The sequence below is a fragment of the Telopea speciosissima genome, chromosome 1 (genome assembly GCF_018873765.1).
Source record: "Telopea speciosissima isolate NSW1024214 ecotype Mountain lineage chromosome 1, Tspe_v1, whole genome shotgun sequence".
Lineage (NCBI taxonomy): Eukaryota > Viridiplantae > Streptophyta > Magnoliopsida > Proteales > Proteaceae > Telopea > Telopea speciosissima.
The window spans coordinates 20,123,274-20,147,243 of NC_057916.1; the positions used below are offsets into that span (position 1 = coordinate 20,123,274).

A 23,970-nucleotide genomic window follows, 5' to 3' on the forward strand; every position below is an offset into this window, starting at 1 on the left:
AATGAATTTCAAAAATATTTTCTTTCTTGAAATCTTGGTTTTAGAGGTTTCTTTTTACAATATTTGTTTTTCTTAAGAGTTGCTTTTAGTTTATTATTTCTTGTGTAAGAACTTTAGTCCCACGTCGGAAATAGATGAGACGGAAGATGGATTAGTATATGAGAACGAGAATTACAAGGGTAAGGTTCCTTGAAGAGATGTATCTCTCTTCCCTCATGTTTGGATAAGATTTTTTCAACATCGGTAGTTGCCATTCCGACATCAGTTGGGCAGGAAGCCCTTAATTGAAGAAGACAAAATATTGTTAGACAATTTTGCAATGCCGTTTTAGGATTTGAGCCAAACTTTTCTTAAACAGAAAAGCCTTAACTAAAAGATCATAAATAACTTGTCAAGATCGTACCATGTGGTGGGATCCTAAAGAGTTACATTTAAGTTATAATAAAAGGTGAGTGTTAGGATCAATGACATTCCGTACTAATTTTTAATATTTTATTAATATTTTTGATTGATCCAAGCCCGATCCAATAAAACTTAGATTTTGATCATTTTTTACCAAAATCGATTTCGAACAATCCGAATCAGTATCGGCCTTGACCGATCTTGAGCATGGTTTGAGGTATCGGATTGGATTGGATCGGATCGGCCGATTTTGGCCGGATCAGATTGGTATCGGCCAAGACCGATCCCGATACCAATTCGATCCAATCCAGCTGTATGGATAGGGGTAAAAATATAAAAAAAAATTAAAATTTTTTTTAAAAAGAAAACAGGAACAAAAGTGTCATATTTGCCCGAGTTTGGGTGATCCCAATTTGTATCGGTCGATTTGATCCGATCCAACCGATTCCGAGATCACGAACCATGATCCTGAGTCCAATACCTGGATTACGAACCTTGCACCCAAAAGACCATCTATCTACAATTAGTGCAGTAGAATATCCTCCACTGTAGCAGTGTTGTAGGGCATCCCAGCTGGTTCGGAAGGAGGTTCCGAGTTCCGAGTTCCGAGTTCTGAGTTCTGAGTTCCGAATTACGAATAGGATCAAAGGAACCTGTCTTCATTTCGCCCTTTCCTTACTGAAGGCTCTCTCGTATTAAGAACTACTTGAGAAGTAATACGAACTGAGGAATTCTTCATCGTAACAAAAAAAAAAAAAAAAAAAACTGAAGAATTGGGCACTGCGCCTTGATGGAAAATGAAAAAGAGGTGATTGAGGGGTTGGAGAAGGTAGCCATAGGAGAGGCGACCATGGAGGAGGAGAAGGAGGTGGTTGCAGAGGAAAGCCATCTCAAACACTCCAAAACCGTTGATCTGCTTCGGAAATTTCTAGCAGTTCAGCAGCGAAGAGCTGAAGCTTATGCAAAGTTACGAAGGTACGCTACACCAAGACGAATAACAAATTAGGGAAAAACCCCCTCCCCAGAAAAATATATTCCTTTTCTGATGTACCCTTTTGGCTCTCTTTGACTCCTTTTACATATGTTTGTTAGTTCTCCTTGTGACCCCAAGAGAAAAAAATTTATCGTGATGTTTTTGAAATTGGTTTAGTTCTTTGATCAACCTATTTCCCTTTGAAAAGTTATTTTTTCCTCAGGAATGTAATTGATTTTGTGGTAAATGTGCTGGTGATGTGCTTGGTCTTCTTGGCGCTGTTGGTTTTATCCCTCATACAACGTTGCTCAGTGATCTTGTGGGTATTTGCTTGAACGCACGAATTGCTTCCATTTGAAATGACATCCCAGGTTGCATAATTGTTGTAGTTTAAGAAATTCAGGGTACAAGTGCAATATGGGGAAGTTGGAGATACAGAGGTGCAAAAGCTCGGATTTTCAGAGTTAAACTCCCCCTTATCCACTCGCATGTGAAATCACTGTGTAAACCATACCATATTTTTCCAACCACTTTTCGTATTTCAGAGTTTTCCTCAGTACCTAAGCAAAAGAGGAAGTAATTTGTTAGAATTATGTGTAAGGGTATTTATGTAATATCCCTTCATATGTTCTAATATAATCTTACTTGTATTAATGCCCAGGCTATGAGGGGCAATCTAGTAATTAGCCCATCTGACCTAAACCCTAGTTTCCCTCTATATACTAGCTGGAGGCAGCAGTCTGGGTATTCCAAAACTAGATACTCAGGGTGTAATGTTTTAAGCAACCTTGTGCTTAAACCCTAACCCCTAACAATCTTAAAGCATTAGGATTTTTGCTTCTCTGCGATCAAGATCGGTTTTGAATTCTCAGATTTACAATTCCGTTAGAGATCGTATTACGCTTGGAAGATCGATCCTTGATTCGGCTTTGGAGATCGTACGTCATGATTGCAAGTTTTTTATTTTAAAAGATCGACTTCGATTTTGTAATTTTCGTTGGCGTAATCGTCTTCAAAACGGAACCTGAAGGGAGCAAGCGTTGATTTCTCTTGCGGCTTTAGCGTTCGGCTCTTCTCAGCATTGGCAATCGTGCATTGATTATTGAAAGGAAAAGGTCAAATCACGTTGGCAGAGAGGCAGAGAGCCATCTCTTCAACGAATTGTTTTGATTTGTTGAAAAAAAAGAAAGAAAGAGGAAATCAGAATTCGTTGAGAGAGAAAGGTCTAAGCTTTTGTTTGAGAACAGGACGAAAAGTCAAACTTTGTTTTTGATTTTGAAAAAAAAAAAAAAAAAAACCAAGGAAAAGTAGAAGAAGGCAAAAGGTTTTAGCTTTTAATTTATTTTTTAGATCGGTCACTAATTACGAACTGCCTGTCAGATAGGCTGGCAGAGACCTATTGTAAATATTAGATTGCAAAAGAGATTTGGGAAAACTTTGAAGCCCAATTAAAAAAGGAGGAGGACCTATCAAAAACTCACTTGGTTGACAAGTTTATGGATTTCAAGTTTCAAGAAGACAAGGAAATACTTCCATAAGTAACAGACTTTGAGAACTTGGGAACAAAACTGAACCAAGAAAATATCTCTGTTGTTGATGCATTCTTAGTGGGTGCAATTATTTTTAAGTTACCCTCTATCTGACATTCCTTTAAAACTGAGATGCATAGGAAGAAAACACAAGTGGGGTTCGATGATCTCAAACGGTTCATTAAAATCGAAAATGAGAATAGAGCTAGGAATAACTTGGAGATGATGAAACAACAACAGGCATTTGTCAATTTAGTTTTACAATCCAAGAAAAATCCTAGGCAGTCCAAGCCATCTAAGAAAGAACCCTAACAGTTAGAGGCTAAAAAGACTAACTTTAAAAGGAAGGGCAAGTGCCGCAACTGTGGAAAGTGGGGTCACTATGCATCTGAGTGTAGGGGTTCTAAGAAAGGGAACACTGACATACCACAGATTGAAGTTCACATGTTGGTGGACAAGACTGAGCCTACTAACTTTGTTGCCATAGTTGGCAAGGGTAAGGGGTTGGCCAGTACATCTTCAGATTGGTGGTTAGATTCTGGAGCGACTTGTCATGTTTGCAATAGCAAGAACCTGCTCACTGATGTTGTTCAAGTAGCAGAGACTGTCACTGTTGCAAATGAAGACGTCGTGGAAGTGATTCAACAAGGGACAGCGAACCTGGTTCTATCATCAGGTAAAATATTAACTTTGAAAAATGTTAAAGTCTTTCCTGGTTTTGAAAAGAATTTAATTTCAATTGGAATTTTGCTTGATGCTGGCATGTCTATTATTTTTAGTAGTAGTAGAGTAACATTGTTTGTTAATTCTTTTTATTTTGGACGTGCTTACAATTTGAATGGTATGTTTAGGTTGAGTTTAGCTAATGAGACAATCAACCAGGTTAACCATATTTCACTTGATCCCAAAATACTACACTGTAGGTTAGGACATGTGAACTATAGGAAAATGCTCAAACTAGCTAAAACTCATAATTTACCATTAGACACTTCAATTAGATTTAACAAATGTGAAGTGTGTGCTCAAACCAAAATAACTAGAAAACCTTTCAGACTGGTTTCTAGGATCACTCAGTTTCTTGAACTTATACATTCTGACATTTGTGACTTTAAAAACTACACAATTAGAGGAGGTCGGAAGTATTTGATAACATTTATAGACGATTTTTTTAGATATTGTCATTTATACCTGTTAAAATCTAAAGATGAAGCATTTCAAAATTTTAAAATTTTCAAGAATAGGGTAGAAAATCAGTTGAACGTGAAAATTAAAAGATTTAGAAGTGATAGGGGAGGAGAATACAAATTGACAGAGTTCAAGGAATTCTGTGCCTCTGCAGGCATAATCCTTGAAATTACTGCTCCTTACTCACCTCAATCAAATGGCATAGCTGAAAGAAAGAACAGGACGTTAACAGAGATGTTAAACTCCATGTTATTGACAGCTGACATGGCCTCTTGCTATTGGGGAGAAGCAGTGTTGACTGCAAATCACATTCTAAATAGACTACCACATTTAAAACTGACTTCTACACCTTATGAACTATAGCATAACCATCCCTGTAGATATGACACTTTTAAGGTTGGGGCTGTATAGCTTATGTTAGGATACAAGACCCTAGGAGACTTAAGGTGGGAACTAGAACAAACACTTATGTGTATCTAGGTTGTGCAGAAGACAGTGCTGTAGACCGGTTTTTTGGATCTATCAACCAATGTGGTGATAGAATCTAGGGATGACATATTCTTTGAAGATAAATTCCTCAGAGTTAAATGCCTGACCTTGCCTGGTTTGACTGAAATGGTTACAGAATCACCTTTAAAATTTGAGCCAATTGTTTCTGACACTTCTCTCACAATGCTCCCTGAATCAGAACCTAGAAGAGTATCTACTAGAGGTAGAGTACCCAAAGATTTTGGTGAGGATTTTGTCACCTACCATTTAGAGGCTGATCCATCCACCTATAAGGAAGCGATGAAATCTAGGGACTTACTATAATGGAAAGAAGCCATTGATGAGGAAATGAGCTCTTTAATGCAGAATGAAACCTGATACCTTGTTGATCTGCCTAAAGGGGCCAAGACAATAGGGTGTAAGTGGGTATTGAAGAAGAAACTTAATCCGGATGGGTCTATAGCCAGTGTAAAGCACGGTTAGTAGCTAAGGGTTATACCCTGGTGAGAGGGATAGATTATTTTGACATCTACTCCCCGGTCTGCTATTTGGCAATGATAAGGATTCTTCTTGCTATAGCATCTATTGAGCACTATGTTGTGCATCAAATGGATGTAAAAATGGCTTTCCTTAATGGAGACCTAACAGAAAAAATCTACATGAACCAACCTGAAGGGTTTGTCATGGAAGGTTCTGGAAAAATAGTTTATAAATTAAACAAATCTCTCTATGGTCTTAAACAAACACCTAAATTGTGGCATGAGAAGTTTGATAAGACAGTAAAGAGCCTTGGTTTTCAAACCAGTAACTCGGATAAGTGCCTTTATTTTTTGTCTGAGTCCAACAAGGTCGTGATTATTTGCTTGTATGTAGACGACATATTGATTATAGGTTCTGATCTCTTTGTAGTGAGTAACATTAAAGAAACCTTGTTCAAAGAATTTGACATGAAAGATCTTGGTGTGGTAGACATCATTCTTGGGATGAGAGTAAGCTTCGATGAGCAAGGGATCACCCTTAGTTAGTCTCATTACATTGAGAGGCTACTTTCTAGTTGGGGATGCGGTGATTGTAAACCGATTGAGACACCCTATGACTATAACAAACGGTTGAAACCTAACACAGGTGACACCGTAAATCAGTTAGAATATTCTAAACTGATTGGTAGTCTCATATATGCAATGAGTTGCACTAGGTCAGACATAGCCTTTACGGTAGGCATGTTGAATCGTTTCACTAGTAATCCTGGAAAAGAGCATTGGGATGCCCTGACGAGACTGATGAGATACCTGAAGGGTACTATTGGTTATGCTCTATGTTATACTGGACATCCTCAAACTTTGGAAGGATATTCTGATGCATCTTGGTGCTCAGATTTGGGAGACAGCAGATCCACTAGTAGCTATGTATTTACACTCGGGGGAGCAGTTGTAGCATGGAAATCCAAGAGACAGGCTGGTATTGCTCTGTCATCTATGGAATCGAAACTTTATGCTCTAGCTTCTACGGGAGATGAAGCAAAGTGGATAAAGGATCTGATCATGGATATTCCATTGAGGAGTTTTACCCGAGGAGTTTTAAGTTAAACTCTATATCTATATTCTGTAATAATTAAGCAACAAAGACGATTGTGTATAACTCACTCTTTAATTATAAGAGGAGACACATCAGGCTGAAACAGGCCATGCTGAATTATCGAACAGAACAAGGGATTATCACTTTGATTGATGTAAAATCAAAGGATAATATGACAGATGCTCTTACAAAGGGATTGAACAAAGATCGAACATTCAAAACTACGGGGGAGATAGGGTTAAAGACCATTTAGTCAGGTCTTAACCTGACTCAGTATTATTTTGAATTATTTGAATCTCATCTAGCCTTGGTAAGCATTCGGGACAGTTTACATGTTTCAGATAACTTAGTTAGGTTACTAAGTATGGGGGTTTGTGAAATCATTCCAAACTTGATGGTGTAGCAAATTTTCATGCGAAGTTTCCTTACTTTGTTATTCCACAAAGGAATATGAAAAATGTCTGATATATTTCAATGATATTGTGCTAGTCTTTATGTCATTCCAAATTTGATGACATGTCTTTCATAGTATGGTGTACCATTCCAAATTTGATGATACAACATAAATCTATGACTGATATGACGAACACAGTATTCCAAATGGAAACATGGTATGGTCCTTGTGATAGAGACTATATAGGATCGAGTTCTTGTAAAGAAACTTGATGATGATGCTTATTGTTTCTGGTTTACTTTCAGCTATATATGGAATGTACTAAGTTCTTATTGTTGAACTAGATACTATTGTGCAAATGATTGAATTCATATTATCTTATGAAATTCATATTTGACAAATTACAGAGAATGGCGAAGATGGAGGAGAACAGTTGAATTTGGATCTCGATGAGGATGACTTACTTCATGAGTAAAGTCACATGGATTACAAGGACTTTTCTTTATCTTTTGGTTTAGCCACTTGTTTGTGAAACTTCAGATTTTTTTATTGGGTTTAGCTTTGACCTAAAACCCTAGTTTTATTTCTTGAAGTTTACTTATTTGATTTATTGGATTGTTGATATTCAATTTATATTGATTCAATTACTGATTGAACAATGGTTTCTATACATGTGTGGTGGATATATGTAGAACATATGAGGAGATTGTAAGGGTATTTATGTAATATCCCTTCATATGTTCTAATATAATCCTACTTGTATTAATGCTCAGGTTGTGAGGGGCAATATAGTAATTAACCCATCTGACCTAAACCCTAGTTTCCCTATATATACTAGCTGGAGGCAGCAGTCTGGGTATTCCAAAACTAGATACTCAGGGTGTAATGCTTTAAGCAACCTTGTGCTTAAACCCTAAACCCTAACATTATGGTGGGGCAGAATGGTTGTAAAGGAAGCTCCAAATAGCAAACAGGAATTTTGTTACAGGATGTCAGAGGTTGGGTGATTTAATTATTGATTTAAGCTGATATTTATTTATCCTTCTCCAGAAGTATAGCACAATGTGTTTGGATAAGGTTATGGTTGTTGTTTGTTGTTGAATGTGTTTTTTTTGGAGAGGGGGTGGGGCCTGGGGGTCTGGCAAATATGTTTCTAGAAATTTATTAAACTAGAAGATTTTATCAAGCCACAGTAAAAGGTGCAAATTCAACTTTCATAGTGCTGCATAAGAAACAATTGGCCATGGAACCAAAGGGCTTCTGTCCTATCAGTTTGATTTCGAGTTATTGTTACTAGTTCTTTGGAGAAGGCTTGGAGATATGTTTGATGACATTGCATCTCCTTCCCAAGGAGCATGGAACGAGGTCTCGCTGAGATCTCCGAGATATCTCGGTTTTTGAAGGTCCAAGACGAGACAAAGAACGAATTAAGGAAACATCACTCGAGATCTCGGTATTATCTCTGTATTATTTCGGTATCTTTGAGAGATCTCGGTATTTTACATTAATTGTATGCTTTCTACTAATAAGTTGTTTGTAGAATAGGGCCTATTAGTACATGGTAGCCTATCAACCTAGGATCCGAAGTCAAACTCTTATTTGGACTTTGAAATTTCAAAATCTGATAGTGTCATTGTGTTTAAATGGCCCAAAATAGGCTGTATACCAAGTTTCATGACCAAACTAGGTCAAAAACCCACCAAAACCTGGCTTCGAGTTATAAAAAAAAAAAAAAACCAAATTGGTTTTCTGCCTAGCTGAAACCAGGTCCGAAACCAAGACCTTGAACCATGCCAAGGAGCACTATTAAAGGACATGCAAAAAGTCTTAGTGGGTTTGATCACTAATAAGTTTGTAAAAGTGACGAAATGAAGAGGAAAAAAGGGGTGATGTTTTCCGGATAAAATTCTAAAAAACATATGAGAGTGCCAACTTGAAGTTTCTACATTACATTTTTTAAGAGAAGGGTCATGGGATGAGATAATGAATAAGGGGATATTTGAGAGAGGGTGGACCTCGATGCTATGGTAAGGTTGCTCCATTGCAACTTAGTGGTTGCGGGTTCAAGTCGTGAAATGGCCTCTCCGCGAAGCAGGGGTAAGGCTGTGTACATTATAACCCTCCCCAAGCCCTGCAGTGGCGGGAGCCTCATGCATTGGGTTTGCCCTTTTTATACCCTGTTGATTCCATCTTTCTATATAGTTCAGAGCCGTTAGCCAAGAAAGGAATAGCACACGGAGATTCCCATATCTTTCATCACTAGCTCTTTTAATTGATATCATCAGTAAATCATTTCCGAAGGTGAAGAAAGAGAAATGATTTGAAACTTTATTGTGGAAATGGTAAATAGAAGCTTTGTCATAAGCAGGGAAAATGTGGAGGTTTTCACTTCCAATTTGCAACTAATGATAAAATGTTGAGGCTATGGAGGAGTATGTGGAGAATTTGAGAGAGAATTGAACTGTCTTGAGTAAATCACTAAACACAAAGTGAAATTGGAGAAACAGGAAAGGTGAGTATTAATCTTCAAGAGGAGGGATGATATAACTAAATTTTCTTGATATATGGTGGAATTCCCAGTTTAGAGGAATTTGGGAGTCAATATTGGAGAAATTTGAGAATAGTATCAATAGAGGTGAGAATTGATTTGATTGAATTTATCATGAAATCCTTCATACCTTTTATTTATCAAGTTAAAATTTGTGAGAGAATCAGGAGAGTTTTGAGGTACTTCTTATGGGAGCTTGGGGAAGCTGAATAGCATCATGTTGCTGGTTGGAAGATTGTGTGCAAATAATGCAAAAAGGTGCTTTTGGGAGGGAGTGACTGTATAAAACATGAAGCATTTGTATCCAAATGGTTGTTTTTCATTATAATATGGTAAGGTTTCATTAGGAAGAGAGCAGCTGTGCAAGGGTGTACTGTCTTAAAGTGAGGCTGTGGGAGGAATGTGGTCAGTGTATTCTACTCTTGAGGAGCAATATCCTCAACTGTATGGCTTTCTTACTGTTGGTAGTTTGTCAGTTGCAGATTTTGTCTGCAAGTTTTGGTTGAGAGTGTTGATGGTGGTTGAGAGCCTTGAGCTCACAGATGATAACATCTACCTGGAGGGGTTTCATTTTATTTAATTTTTTATAGTCTCGTCTTGAGGAGGATAAGAGAATTTGGACTCTGATGTATACAGGTGATTTTTCCGTAAAACGCCATCTTTCTCTGGCTTGATAATTGAGCCTAATCCTCGACAACAGTCCTATCCTGATGCAGTTCTGAAGAACAAGAAGGTCAGCAGCAAACCAGGCTATCAGTTGGACCAAGAATGAACCAAGAATGAACCAATAAGCTTAATTTTGAAGCCCAATGGGTTATATGGGCCATGGGATAAATGTTTTGGGTTTTCTATTGTAATGACTAAAGAGTCAATTCTATAAGCCCAAATGTGAGGGATTTGAGGTCTATACGAAATTAGGTGTTTATTTTCTTAGAGTTTCTAGATACTTTCTATTTTCAAGAGTTAGATTGTAATAGGACTTTCTTCAGCTTGCTCGTGGAGAGTTTTCCGATTCTTTTAGTTCTTAGTTCTATAAATAAAGAGAAGGGGCTACACAACTCTCCCATGATTTTGAGATTAAACATAGCTTTTACTTGTTAATTCTGTGAGATTCAGAGCTCCTTTGATGCAGGATGCAGTGAAGCCCTTGGTGGGATGCCAAGGTAGTTTGGTGTATTCCAAGCTTGAGTTTGGTGGGAAGCCAACTCAGAGGATCAGGTGGTGGGACTCCTAATTCATATCCTCTTTCCTCTTTTCTTTTGTTCTTCTCCTTCCAACAGGTCAGATCTGAAACTTTCCATCCTTACATAACAAGTTATTGTTTTCTGTTGTTCTTAAGTTTCTATTCTGTTCGCTAACCTTTGTTAGTCTTCTTTTCAAGTGATAACCAGATTGTTCATACCAACATATTCTGTTCTATCCTTGTGCATACAAGGCCGTTGAACTCCGGTTCTGTTGGCAGTTTTCTGCTATGTCTAAGACTCTAGGTTCTATTATGTTGTACAGTACAAGAATTTTAAGCATAATTGACAGTTGATGGTGCTTTGGTAGGGGGTTTTCTGAATATATGGGTGGAGGCAGCGACGTAGCCTACCAACAACTTTGCAGTGAGATCACAGTAGAATTCAATGATTGCTCAAAACAAGTAGGTTACTGAATCATGATAAACTATTTTTAGTAATTTTTTCTTGTAGCACATTGCACTGAAATTTAAATTCTCTGACATTGATGCAGGCCCTCGAAATGGAATCTCAATTTTTGAACCCTGATTTCTGCCGAGATGATCTGGCTCGCCTATTGAGAGATGTTCAGACGCAGGAAAAGCAAAAATTGCATCTGGTATTGTCCTGTTATTTCACATTGTCTTTTTACTAGTTCTATTTGAGTTTTCGTAGACAGGGAAACTCCAGTCTGAAATCCTTTTAACCAGTAAGTATTATCTGTTGAGGAAATAACTGTCTGTATTTGGATATGTTTTAGTTGTTTTGTTTTGAAACAATGAAAATATTTTGAGTTCTTTTGTGTAAAACTTTCTATCTAAAAACAGGAAAATCTATTTGGTAGCTAGAAATACTTGTATGTACTCCAAAATAGTAAAACTTATGTGCTAAATTGATCCATTGAATCTATTGATTGTTAACTCTCTTCTTCATATACTTATTGACATATGTAATGGAGAAAAATAGTTTATAGTACCTCTCCAACTTTTTACCTAATGCTGAAGATTTTGATGACGTGTTATTCTCAATTTGTGTATTTAGAATGAAATTAGAAGAGAAGTAAATTTATGGAACACCTTTTTAAGACAACCAGCCAGTATTTACAGATGACTTGTCTATAAAATTGCTGCACATTTGAGATGGTAAAAAATTTTGGGGAAGAGACAGAAGGTTATGGGCATTAATATCTAGTGTTATTTTGTGGAGTATATGACTGGAGAGAATATTCCAGTCACACATTCTTTATTTTGAAACCAGATAAATGAAAAGATTTAACTTCTTTTCACCTAACTAATGGAAGGATACAGGTTCGTCATCTTAAGCAACTTCTCCATTTTAGGACTGAATTAGATTCCTTCTGCAACTATTTTACAGTTAAATCTTAAAATATTTAAACTTGTAAAGTCGGGTAATAAATGAATGTGGTAATGAAGGCAAGGGGGCAAAATAGTAAATTTCACAATAACTCATTACTTAAGTTTTTTAGATGGACCTAAAAATGAAAGCTGAATATGGGAAGGAGGACTATCTTTGCAGGATGGAGGGAGTATAGATTGTTTTTAGCATATGATATGTTTCAAGCATCTCTCTGACTACAAGAATAATCGTGTAGGGCTTCATCTAGATTACTTTATTAACTAGTTTACATTCTGTGCTCCCTTACATGATAATTCCGTTCATGGTTTCTGATTCCTGGCATAACATTACCTTCCAAAGACAGCTACAATTCAGATTTTAAAGAAGGCTGGCCGTCCCTCGGAGCGACTGGTGACCCATGAGCACTGCAGATCTAGCAACCCAGCAAAGCATGAGTGTGTGCATGTCCATGAAATAACGGAAGCTGCAGGAACTGAGGACGCTGAGGCAGATGCAGAGTATGACAGTGCCCTCAATGAAGCCATCAGAGGGGTGCAGGATGCAGTGACAAACATAAATGAACATCTAGAGGAAGTCAGATATGAGATTGAGGCACTTGAAGCTGAGTAATCTTTCAACCCACATATTTGGTTTAGATTGCTTAACTGGGGAGCTTAAGTTGTACATGCCTAATATTATGCATATTAATTTGTTGGACAAAGGTTTTCTAGTCTATCAGGTCTAGAGAGTTTATTTAGACTGGTACAGGTGGATCTGAAGGTCAAGTTTCAGCCAAAAAAGAGTTGGCCATGTGGCAAAGAAGGGATTGAAAATCCAGTGGAAAAATTAAAGTTTTCTTTAAAAGAAATGAACGATTGAAAATACAAGGAAATATGTCAAACATGGGAGGGTATATGGCTGAATCTAAGTCCGAAATTTGGCATATGACCATTTTCTAGATATCCATACGGTCAAGATTGCCATATCACCCGTTTCACTTGCAAAATATGGTGTTAGTCTAGAGATACTCTTTAGTCTTGTTGGAGAAGAAAAACTTTTGCCTTTGGTTAACTATTTTTCGTTTTATGCTTGTACATAGGTCCACATTGTACCTTTTTCCCTCCATCATATGATGCTTTCTTGTGAATTGAGGACTGTTGTATGGAGGGTGTGTTTGTTAGTAATACACCTCCATGAAGGGAATTAGCACAAATTGTGAATTTAGATTTTTCCCCGTCCCCACCTCCAGAAAGGAAAAAAATTATGCCATTGATGTATATGTATGTGCGTGAGAGAGAGAGAGAGAGAGAGAGAGGCAAAGGTTGATGAACTATTATTGGTCCCTATCTTTTACAGCTCTAGTTTCTGGTGTTAAAATTCGGAAACTAATCAGCTGAATTCACAAATTTGAATCAGAATTTGGCCAACTACACCCTGATTCTTAAGAAGGTACTGAATCTATTGCTTAATTGAATCCAACTGATTTCTAGCCAAGTCTCGATCTATTTGAGTCAGATTTCATGGAGGCTACTCCGGTACTTAATCACGTCTGTGTGAGTAGTAAAAACACTGTTCTAAAATTTCCCCCTTTTGGATCCATAAAAGGTTATTTTGATCTTCGATTGCGAGGGGCAAGATGAGTTCTGATGCCAATGATTCACATTTGCGGGTGTAATGGTGGGGAAGTGTTCTGTGTGGGGAGCGCACTCTCCGCCAGTGCCCTCCTCTCTCTATCTCTGTCCTCTGCCATATGAGTCATTTCACATGGGGAGGAGGGAGAGAGAGGGGGCGCTGCGAAGGGTGTGCTCCTCCACAGAACATTATCCCAACCCGATTTCATGCTTTTACGTTTAAAGAAACTAAGCAAAAACAAGGAAGGAGGATCTATATGCTAGCTGTAATTAATGGAATATATATCTTAATAATCGTTGGATCCCTCTCTCCGTATTAGCCATTTAATCTGTCCATTCTTACAATTCCATTCTCTCTATTGCCACCACTACACCCTCTCTCCTTCCACTTTTGCTACATCCCCTCTCTCTCTCCCTCTTCTTAGGAATCTTTATCTTGTTCAGTTTTTTGTTCGGTACAGTTGTTCAGTTTCTCTCATAGGGAAACGGAAATGACGACTTAACCTCACTTGGACAATTTGCTTAGGTCAGTTTGAATATAAAAAGTACAGAGTACAGATCCCATGGGCCAGGGCCAGGGCCAGGGCCAGGGCCATGGCCATGGATATAATTCCCGCTGAAGAAACCAGTTAACCATTTGAGTCCGTCCAAATTTCTACTGTCTACCCATTGATAATGCACCAGAAACTCTTGCTTGATCCCTCAACCCTCGGCTTCTTGGGCCGATTCGGGAGAGATGAATCTTGATCCTCCCTGCTCTCAAAGTTGGCGCCAACATCTTCACCGATGTGCACCAAATGGAGCTCGGCCTCTGATTTTAACTAACAAGCCCAGTTCTTCATTTGGTCTGAGAGAATGCCAGGTGTTTTGGAGATTTTGAGAGGAAAGAGCTCTAGTTCAACAATCTCTCTTTCCTCGTTTTCAAAAGTCTCCCTCCATTTGGGTTTACCCTCTTTGCAAGAGTCAGCAGAATCCTCCCAATTATGGGCTGGTAAGATGCAATGGATGAGAATAAGGGCTGCAACAGGGTCGGGTTGGGCCGGGCTTTATAGAATCTTAGCCCAACCCTAAGTTCCCTTAGCTAGGCCCAGGCCCGACCCGACCCGACCCTGACTCAGCGTCAGAAAAATCCAACCCTGACCCGCCCTCAGGGTCGGGCCGAGCTGACCCTGATTGGCCTTGATCATGGGGAGGGGGAAAAAATTGCAGGGGCTGGAATGGGCCGGGGAGAACATTATCAATTTTACATAAAATAACCCTATAATAAAATGTATTACAACACTTATTGTCTTCATATATAATATATTATATAAAAAAATATGGGTGATATTTAAACTTTATACTGTATATATTATATCAGCATATATTTTATAGTATAACTTAAATCAGGATCGGGCAGGGCCAGAAATTTCCAACCTTGACCCGCCCTCAAGGACAAATATCTCAGCCCAGGCCCTATTCGGGCTCAGGGCGGGTTCTGGGCCGACAGGGCCAAGCTTACACCTCTAAATGAGATTACATCTCAAGTTCTAGGAAAGTATATCCAATTCCTCTGTTGGTTCAATTATTTTACATCTCATAGTCTCCAATAGCTGGTCTTCCCCTCCCCTTCTCCCTCTTCCTGTGATAATAAGCAAATTAAATTTTATGGCCGAGTGCAGTGCTCCAACTAAATGGCTTTTTCCATCAGTTGATTGGCCTAGTAATGGCAAACAACTATGCTATACTGTCCAACCCAATCTGTAGCCAGGAAAGAGACAGGTCAGGCAGAGCAGCAGACCGACGAGCACTGGCTCCCGCTTGCCCTAAAGTGGGGTAGCGCATATGAACTTGCCATAGTGATTACAGGAAAGACTTACCAGTTGACCCATGTAAGGTACTAAGGTAGGGGCCACTGCTAAGGCATTTGGCCATCGGGTAAAATCTAACTTGATCAACTTTGATCTATAAATAGTGTGAGCATCCATCCATGAAAACTAAGACTAACATAGGTAACAAAATCTAGCACAAGTAAGAAAATCACGAAGAAACTATATTTTAAACATCATTACAATTTCAAAGTATACAATGTAAGACCTTGAATCTGATTGAGATACAAAAAGAATAGAGCTGAAACAAATATAAGGAACAACAACTGAGGAAAAATTCTATTCTTGAACAGGTAATCTGAAAATAAGGTACACAGCCACCAATCACACAAGTGCTCAACCCAGTCGGCAATTTAATTTTTTAGTTCTCCACCAGCAGTGATAAATGTCAAACCTGGAAAGAATGAAGCAACTTTTGTCACTAAAATAGACTACATATCATGGTTAAGAACAGACAAATAAATCTATGCACCATTTAATTTCTACCGAAACAAGTCAATATTCAACCTATCACCGTTCAATTCTATGACATCAAATCATGACCCTAGAGCAAAAGTAAACAAAACCGGAAAATGAAAAGATGGGAAAAGGGAGATGGGGCATGAGATGAGAACTGACAAAAAAAAAGGGAAAATGAAAAATGAAAGATACAAAAATAGAAAGATGAAAGTAAGAGGAAAGAGGCACAGTCCAACAAGTGAAGAGAATCTCAGCTAGATGCCATCCACTAGTTAAAGGGTGCAAAGCCTGCACTTTAACTAGAAGTTTTATCACTCTCAGTAGCATTATCTGTTTTGTTTCTCTTTTTTTACTTTCATTTCTTCCTTTTACCTTGCTGGCAATGTTGCTGGAGAGCCAATCCAGTCCTTCATACAATCCCTCACCAGATGTAGCACAAGTGCTTTGAATGTACCTGGGTAAAAGAATCATTCTGGATCATCAACTGACTTATCACAAGTTCAAGGAAGATACGCATAAAAAAAATATCAGATAGTTTAGCTTCTTCAACTTGATTTTATTTTGAAGGGAGCAGAGATACATAGAAGTATAGAACAAATCAATAACATCAATGACAGATTGATCATTTAAATCATTTTCATTTCTCCTTGTTGATCAAATTTATCGAATGACAATCATAAAATCCTCCAACCCAAGCAGAAATAGGTTTTAATGTGAAATCCATGAATAAGACTACAATGCCCAACTTTGCAATTGCATAGTATGCACAATAAATTACTTAAATTCACCAACTACATTTTTCAAGTCAGTCTCTAGGCAAAGCTTTAGAGAGAAACAAGTTCTGACTGGTATGTGTGATGTGATTAAGCACCCATAAAAATTAGGCACATCAGAGGAAGCATGCTATGAAATAATGGATTCACGATCCAATTTAAATCACTTTCATTAGAGGACATTTACACAGCCTTTGTGTCATTTTTCTTTTTATACGACAAGTCAAGTTAAAGAACAATTTCACATTCATGTAAGCTGTCCACACATGACATAATGCAATAGCAGGTTAACAATTTACTCTAAAGAAATTTCCAGTTATCTGCTATCTGCTAATCTTTTCACTTTGTTTCATTTCATTTTATGTCATCTATTTTATTTTAATCACACCCAACTGCCGCTCAAGCATGAAAACACGATGAGAAAATTTACCAGGTTCGCTGACGCAGGGAATGCAGACCAAGCTTATCAGTAATTTCAGCAGCATTCATTGCATTGGGAAGATCTTGTTTGTTGGCAAACACGAGCAAGACAGCATCTCGCAGTTCATCCTGAATCAATGAGTTTGTTTCTCAATATGATCACCAATAAACAATTGGTGCCAAGATAAAGAGGAAATAACCAGCATAAAACTTTTTACCTCATTTAGCATCCGGTGAAGCTCATCCCTTGCCTCAACTACACGGTCTCTATCATTGCTGTCAATAACGAATATAAGACCCTGTGTATTTTGGAAGTAGTGCCTCCATAATGGTCTGATCTGTTACCAACCATTCATATAATCACAGCATCAGTTAAATGGAACAAGAATAAAAAGCAAATTGTAAGGAAATAAAATAGGAAGAAGAAAGGATGATTTGTCACTTAAACAACCAGAGCATGACATCAACACTCTCAATGACATAAGATACCAACCAACAGGCAACCAGCCACTTAAGAGCTAAAATATTGGTCTCCTCAGTGACTTCGGGATGTCTCAAATGGATATATAGATATTGAATAATCGTGAGAGCAATATGATTGTTAATTGGCTCACTAGCATAACAGATTGTGACAAATTTCCCATCTTATAAATGATGACATGTGCCCCTTGCATTTTCCAATAACACACGCTTCCTTAATGAATTCAGAGTGACATAAATTACAAATAGAGACATTTGAAATACAAATCCCATGCATGATTTCATATAGTGTCACAGGGTCTTCATAGCATCAAGGGATATCTCTCCAGTGTCCAGAACCCATGAAATTCCTTCCACAGGAGTATAATAATTCGACTTATCCAAAGCCCTCTAATAACTAGAAACTAGCCCTATAAGGCATGCGGTGCAAGATGAAATTAACTTTGCACCATAATGTGTGAGAAAGTATGGTACAATTGTCAATTACATGTTCAAATTACTCCTTACCTTGTCCTGGCCCCCCACATCCCAAACAGTGAAGCTGATGTTTTTGTACTCCACTGTCTCCACATTAAAACCTACAACCAAGAAGAACATATTTAAAAAAATATATATATTTATTCTCCAAAGCCATAATAACAAGAACTGCCAACAAAATGCCATAATAACTTTCATGGAGCAGGTTACAAACATGCAATATATGATGGTGCATCATGGAAGAAAACACCAATGCCTCTAATTACTTTCATCATGCAAACTGGACGCTTGAAATTGTTTGCAGTAACTCTTTATCAATTAACAATTAAAATCCTCACAAGCCATAGCATTGCGCAATGATTCAACTAAACTACTAGGGTTGATAAGATAGGTGAAGAAGCCAAGATTTGACTCTGGTCAAAGAGGTCAAGTGAACCCCCTACGGTGAATCTGGCTAATGGCAAGACATACCAGCTGCTCGGAACATCCAACATTCCAATAGTCCAGTTCAAGCATAAACGATAAAATCTTTCAAGAACACAAGCACCTAATCCTTTGAGAAACCAAAGTCATGACGGAAAGAGAAACTACAATTTGCTTTCAAGCTGAACCCCACAGGGGTAGATCTATCATATTTTTAATTTTCTCATTCAACATTTGTACCAGACACCAAAACATGTAGAGATCCGAAATGTAGATATCAATTGCAGGATCCCGCAGTACATATAAAAATAAGAACGCACGCAGTTCTGAGCAGCATCAATTAAAAACCAACCCAATGCAGAACCCCACTGATGGCAATTCCGTTCGATGAGATCATGGCCGTCCACCCAAACTTAAAACCAAGAATTTTAAATTAAAAAAAAAAAAAATCAGCATAAAAAACACTGAATCAATGCAATGGCAGAATGATTCTCGCCACAAAGATCCTAGAACGTCTGTTTAAAGCAAGAAAGCTAATAATTCTCTCATCTGCGGTACAAAAACCGTGGATCAAGCAATCTACCAAACTCCCTAAGCAAAACAAATCAGAATAGACATGAAAAAGAAAAAAACACAACACAATGAAGGAATCCAAATGGAAAGAAGCAGAACTGACCAATGGTAGGAATGGTGGTGACGATCTCTCCAAGCTTGAGCTTATAGAGGATGGTAGTTTTACCAGCGGCATCAAGACCAACCATAAGGATCCTCATTTCCTTCTTCGCAAAAAGGCGACTGAAGAGCCTCGAGAATTGGAGCCCCATTTCTTCGAAGAAGATGAGAAACGCCGAAGAACGAGATCTGAATGCAGGCGAAAAGAAGAAACAAAACCAACAAGTAACAAAACTCTGACCTCGAAGACAGAGATAAAGAGGGAGAGAGGCTTATTTAATGGAGGATTGAGGTCCCTTACCAGTCAGATCTCGAAATGCAGATCGAGGAGAGGAGGAGATCGCAGACGAAAGTTTGAAATCTTGCGAGTAGGAAGAACCTGAAACGGTGAGGAAAGTAAACGAGCGTCTCTGCTTTTATAACCGGGTTGTGTTAGAGTTGGTGTTCCACGCTTCATGTTTCTGTATTCTTTTTTCCTGAATTGCCCATTAAAAGTAACAAAATCCATACATTGTCACGAGAGAAGTGTACAGCACTAGGAAACCATTGAGCACAAATAGGGGGATAGGAATGACCATCCTACCCCTGCCCGAGACCGATACCGATGATTTTGATATCTCAATCCTTGCTCGCTAGGGGAGTATGCAGAGAAGAGAGTGAAATGAACGCCTCACCCCCATCATAAGCGAAAATGTATGGCCTGTTGATGCTTCTACACATGCTCTCATTGGTCCTACCACACCATGCTCCCAAGAGAGAAATCTTCCAAAAAAATACTATTCTATAAATCATCTTTCAAATTTGTTTAACCTTTGACAACAATATAACACCAATCATCAGACGCCACATATGCCAACAAATATGAAGTGCTATCATTCATATTTTTATTATGATGACAGAATAGCACCAATCATTGAACGCCACGTATGAACAACCGTTGCTGCTTTTTTCACGCGATTATTCTTTTTGGGAAAATATACTCCCCTCCCCAATAGAGGTGCCCAATATTAAAACCATACCCTTCTTTCTAAAATTACACTAACATCCCCTACATTTGAAGGTTAATTACAATCGTACCCACTTCGTTAGTCAATCGCTAGGGGTGAAACAGGGCCGGATTGGGCCGGGTTTTTTAAAACCCCAGCCCAGCCCTAAGTCCTCATAGCCTAGCCCAAGCCCAACCCAGCCCTAGATCAAGTTGAGATATCTCAGCCCAGGCCCAACCCTATCAGGCTTAGCCCAACCCATCCCGGCCCTGATTGATCTTGATTGGGCTGGGTTAGGCCATGTTGGCCTTGATTGACCCTAACTGACCCTTCTTTTTTTTTTTTTCCCCATTTGCATCATTCTATGCATTAAAAAAAAATGAAAAACATGGGTTTGGGCATTGGTTTGTTTTATACTTCTTTGGGTTAAACAAATTAAACTAGGGTTGGGCCAGGCCCAACCCGAGGCCTCAACCCTGGCCAGCCCGACCCTAACCCCGGACCTGAAAATTCCAACCCTATCCTACCCTCAAAGTTGAAAAATCCAGCTTAGACTCTATTCGAGCTCAGGGCGGGCTCGGGCCGATAGGGCCAAACTTACACTCCTATTAGTTGCTGTTAAATAATGACGTTAACAGGAGCAAATATTTTTAAAGACAAAAATACCCTTTATTCTAATGAATTACCTCTTCTACCCTTTCAACCAAAACAACCAAAACCCTTAACTAAACACTTGAGAGCCAGAGCCGATGTGGGTGCCTTGACCGTGTACCTCTCGTCGTCATCCAATGAGAGCCAGAGCCTGCAACTACCACAATTAAACACATTCCACGAACTCAATGAGATCATCATCCCACTCATCCTCACCTGCCCTCACTTTCGCTCCTGACTCCAATTCTTCGTCACCGATTATAATCACCTCTGGGTTAGCAAGGTCTATCGGATTCTCTCTCATCTCTCCGACTACAAGAAATGAGATAGGTAATATTTCCATTTCAAGGATAGGTGGGGTTGGATTTGATTTGTTTTAGTGCAAAGGGTAAAAATGTCTTTTAAATTTATAGATAACTCTGTTTATAAAAAAGGGACGGTTGTAATTTCAAAAAGCACGGATGGTTTTAATATCAGGCATCTGTACAGGGAGGGGAGTGGAGTGTAATTTTCTCTTTCTTTTCAATCATTGGCATGCATGAAGGGACCCAAATCTTCTGCGGTGCGCTGCCCGTAGTAACCTGAGCGATGCAAATACATGGGCATATGCATTGACCACCCTACCCCTGCCCAAGCGGGGGTAAGACGGTCATTGCACACACCCATGTATCTGCACTGCTCAAGGTGCTACACGCAACGCGCTGCAGAAGATCTGAATTCTGGTTGGAGAGGTTCTTTTCAAGTCCGGATCAGCTGCCTAGCTACGGTTCGGCAAGGACAATTGTTTTTGTCCCCTAAATGTTTCTCTAAACATTTTTAATGGTACCATGAAAGGACATTTGCTGAGGAAAGGAAAAAAAGTAAGTCTGTCAAAATGGAATTCGACATTGATGCTTCACGATCAAACCGAATTAGATCACAGAGAATCATTATGATTTCATAGGTTTTCTTTTTGGTTTGATTTTTGATTTGCAATGAAAAATTGATGGATCTAGGCCAAATAGGAACCCATAAAATCGAACCAAATAAATTCAATTTTCTATATTGCCTTATGTTTAAGCAAAAGTTGGTTCTATGTTTCTAAGGTACTATATTTCTAAGGTGGCTCTTTATGATGTTAGAATGTATAATAAGAGAATCCACAATATATTGGGATGGTAATATTTAGTTATTCTAAACTTAACTAGTCATACTCTCAAATTATATGTGAAAGGAATTGAATTAAAGGGTACAAAGGTGAAACCGGATGTGAAACAACACTATAAACCGTTTGTAAACCGAATGTGAACCAGAATTAATCACATTACAAATTGGAATTACAAACCGTTTTCAAAGATGACACTACAAACCAAATGTAAACATATACGAATCGGATAACGAAAATCGAATAGAAACCGCTCAAATCAGATTGAATGCAAAATGAGTATGATTTTGGCTGATTCCTATCAAATTCGATTTTGATTTGCACCTTGTCAAAATGAGTATCAAACCAGAACGATTGGCACCCTTAGACGAAAAATAAGAATATATCATCACACCTTATGTGAAGGCTTCATGTATCCAGATCCGTCATTTTCTAAGCGGATATTCTATTTTACTACATGGAGGGAAGATGTATTTCTAAATGTTGGACATCTAAGGAATGGTCTAAAGTGATCACATGTCAAATTTATATAAAAAATTCAGTTATATACTCCATGTATATCCAAGCATTATTTAAATTGTCTATTGTCCGTTTTTAACTTTTTGATATTTTTTTTTGAATGAATCTCTTAGTAGTCCTATATTTGTCAACCGATGGATGGATGAAATCTTAACATGTAAATAGAAAACTCTTACGATCAACCTGCCCACAAAATTACAACCAACAGAACCAAGGCCAACCTAGAGAACCCTCTCAACATTGTCCTGCCTGGAAATAATTTCTCCTTCTCCCATAAATACAATCGATGGGTTTGTGTTTATTAAAATATCCATAGTTTTGATGCCAACCTTCTCCAATGATGGGTGTATACGTGTATGGTTTAATTGACCCTCCCTTCCAATCAATCATTCTGCTCCTCCTACGACCCTCCTACAAGATATACACTGGGACAAAATGACAACCCTACCCAAACGCACAGCCCAGGTGTGGTCAAACCCTATTTGTGTCTGGTATGAGGAAGGTGGGGAAGGTCGTAGGAGAAGAGCCAATCATCCACAGGTCCGGCTGCATCACCCAATGTATTTAAAAAGGAAAAAGAAATCACGTAAAGTATTTTGATAAATACATATCTAATCAAATGTAATTGCAGATATATTATAAGGAAGAAAGAACACCATCCGGTCATGCCAGACACAACATCCCTAGGGGTGTCAATGGGTCGGGTTGGACCGGGCCTGCCCAAAACCCTAACCCAACCCTAAAGGCCTTAACCTAAACCCTGACCCGACCCGACCCTATCCTGTCTTGTCAGGGCCAAGAAACCCTCAACCCAGTCCTAACCCTGCCAAGGTTTTTCCTGACCCGACTCGGCCCTGATAGACCTTGATAGGGTCGACCAAGGTCGGGTTGGCCCTGATTGACCCTGACCCTGACCCTGATTTTGTATGTAATCCCATGTGCCTTTAGGGCTTTTTTTGTCTTTTGCTTTTTAATTTTTTATTAGGCTATATATGCAATATTATATACTTATAATTAATATAGGGTCGGGTTGGGCCGGGCCGGGCCGGGCCGGGCTACGCCCGGGGTCTAAACCCTGACCCGACCTGGCCAGGGCCAGACTATAACTAAACCCAAACCCACCCTCAAGGTTGAAAAATCAGGATCGGGTCCGGGCCCGGCTAAAGGCTGGTTCGGGCCAGCCGGGCTTTATTGACAACCCTAAACATCCCTGTGTCTTGCCATAGAGGCAAACAGAATGACCACCACACCCACTAAAGCTCCGGAAATGACTGATCAAAGGTTAAAAAAAAATATGAATGATAATTTATGGAAAAACATTTTGTAGGTTGAAAAATAAGAATTACGACATGGAGACCACGAAAAATGTCTTGTCTGTATCCAACAGAGCTGCAATGAGAGCATTAGTTTATGATTTAGTGGAATGAACCTCTACAGTTTTACACACCAGTTCAGTGTAAGTGAGCTTTTATTTAAGAAATAATACTTATATTCCAGACAATAAACACTTAAATCAATCAAAATTAATCTGATAAATCATTACCCAAACTAAGTGACCTGTTCCATTACAACCCTGCTTACAATAACCGACAGCAAAATAATTTAAATGTGTTTATTTTCAGGCCTTTCTGATCAATTTTCGACCCATTGCGAATTGCGATCCAATCGTTGGAAATTCCATAACAGGTTCAAACTTGCATGGTGTCCTCAATATTATCAAGTGATTGGGCAGCTCTCATGCAAAGATAAATTCAAAATAAATAATAAAGAAAAATCGACAGAAAGCAGAGAACTTT

The 23,970-nt window shown here is 38.6% G+C and overlaps 2 protein-coding genes across 3 annotated transcripts; one reads left to right on the forward strand and one right to left on the reverse strand.

Moving 5' to 3' along the window:
- The first annotated feature begins 1,183 nt into the window (after positions 1 to 1,183).
- On the forward strand, positions 1,184 to 12,401 carry LOC122648159. Its single transcript, XM_043841407.1, has 4 exons — positions 1,184 to 1,377; positions 10,647 to 10,740; positions 10,830 to 10,934; positions 12,032 to 12,401. The coding sequence occupies exons 1-4, from the start codon at positions 1,193 to 1,195 to the stop codon at positions 12,299 to 12,301; spliced, it is 654 nt and encodes a 217-aa protein (XP_043697342.1). The 5' UTR covers positions 1,184 to 1,192; the 3' UTR covers positions 12,302 to 12,401.
- A 2,912-nt stretch (positions 12,402 to 15,313) lies between these two features.
- Positions 15,314 to 19,280, reverse strand: LOC122662150 (ADP-ribosylation factor 1-like). Of its 2 annotated transcripts, none has more exons than XM_043857727.1 (7): positions 19,176 to 19,280; positions 18,879 to 19,063; positions 17,810 to 17,880; positions 17,041 to 17,160; positions 16,833 to 16,951; positions 16,002 to 16,083; positions 15,314 to 15,564 (listed from the first exon to the last, which is right to left on the reverse strand). In XM_043857727.1, exons 2-7 carry the CDS (start codon positions 19,024 to 19,026, stop codon positions 15,559 to 15,561), a joined length of 546 nt encoding a protein of 181 aa, XP_043713662.1. In that variant the 5' UTR covers positions 19,027 to 19,063; positions 19,176 to 19,280; the 3' UTR covers positions 15,314 to 15,558. The 2 variants fall into 2 exon arrangements, with proteins under 2 accessions (XP_043713662.1, XP_043713654.1); XM_043857719.1 differs by having other exon boundaries at positions 18,879 to 19,039; positions 19,176 to 19,259.
- Positions 19,281 to 23,970: the final 4,690 nt, after the last annotated feature.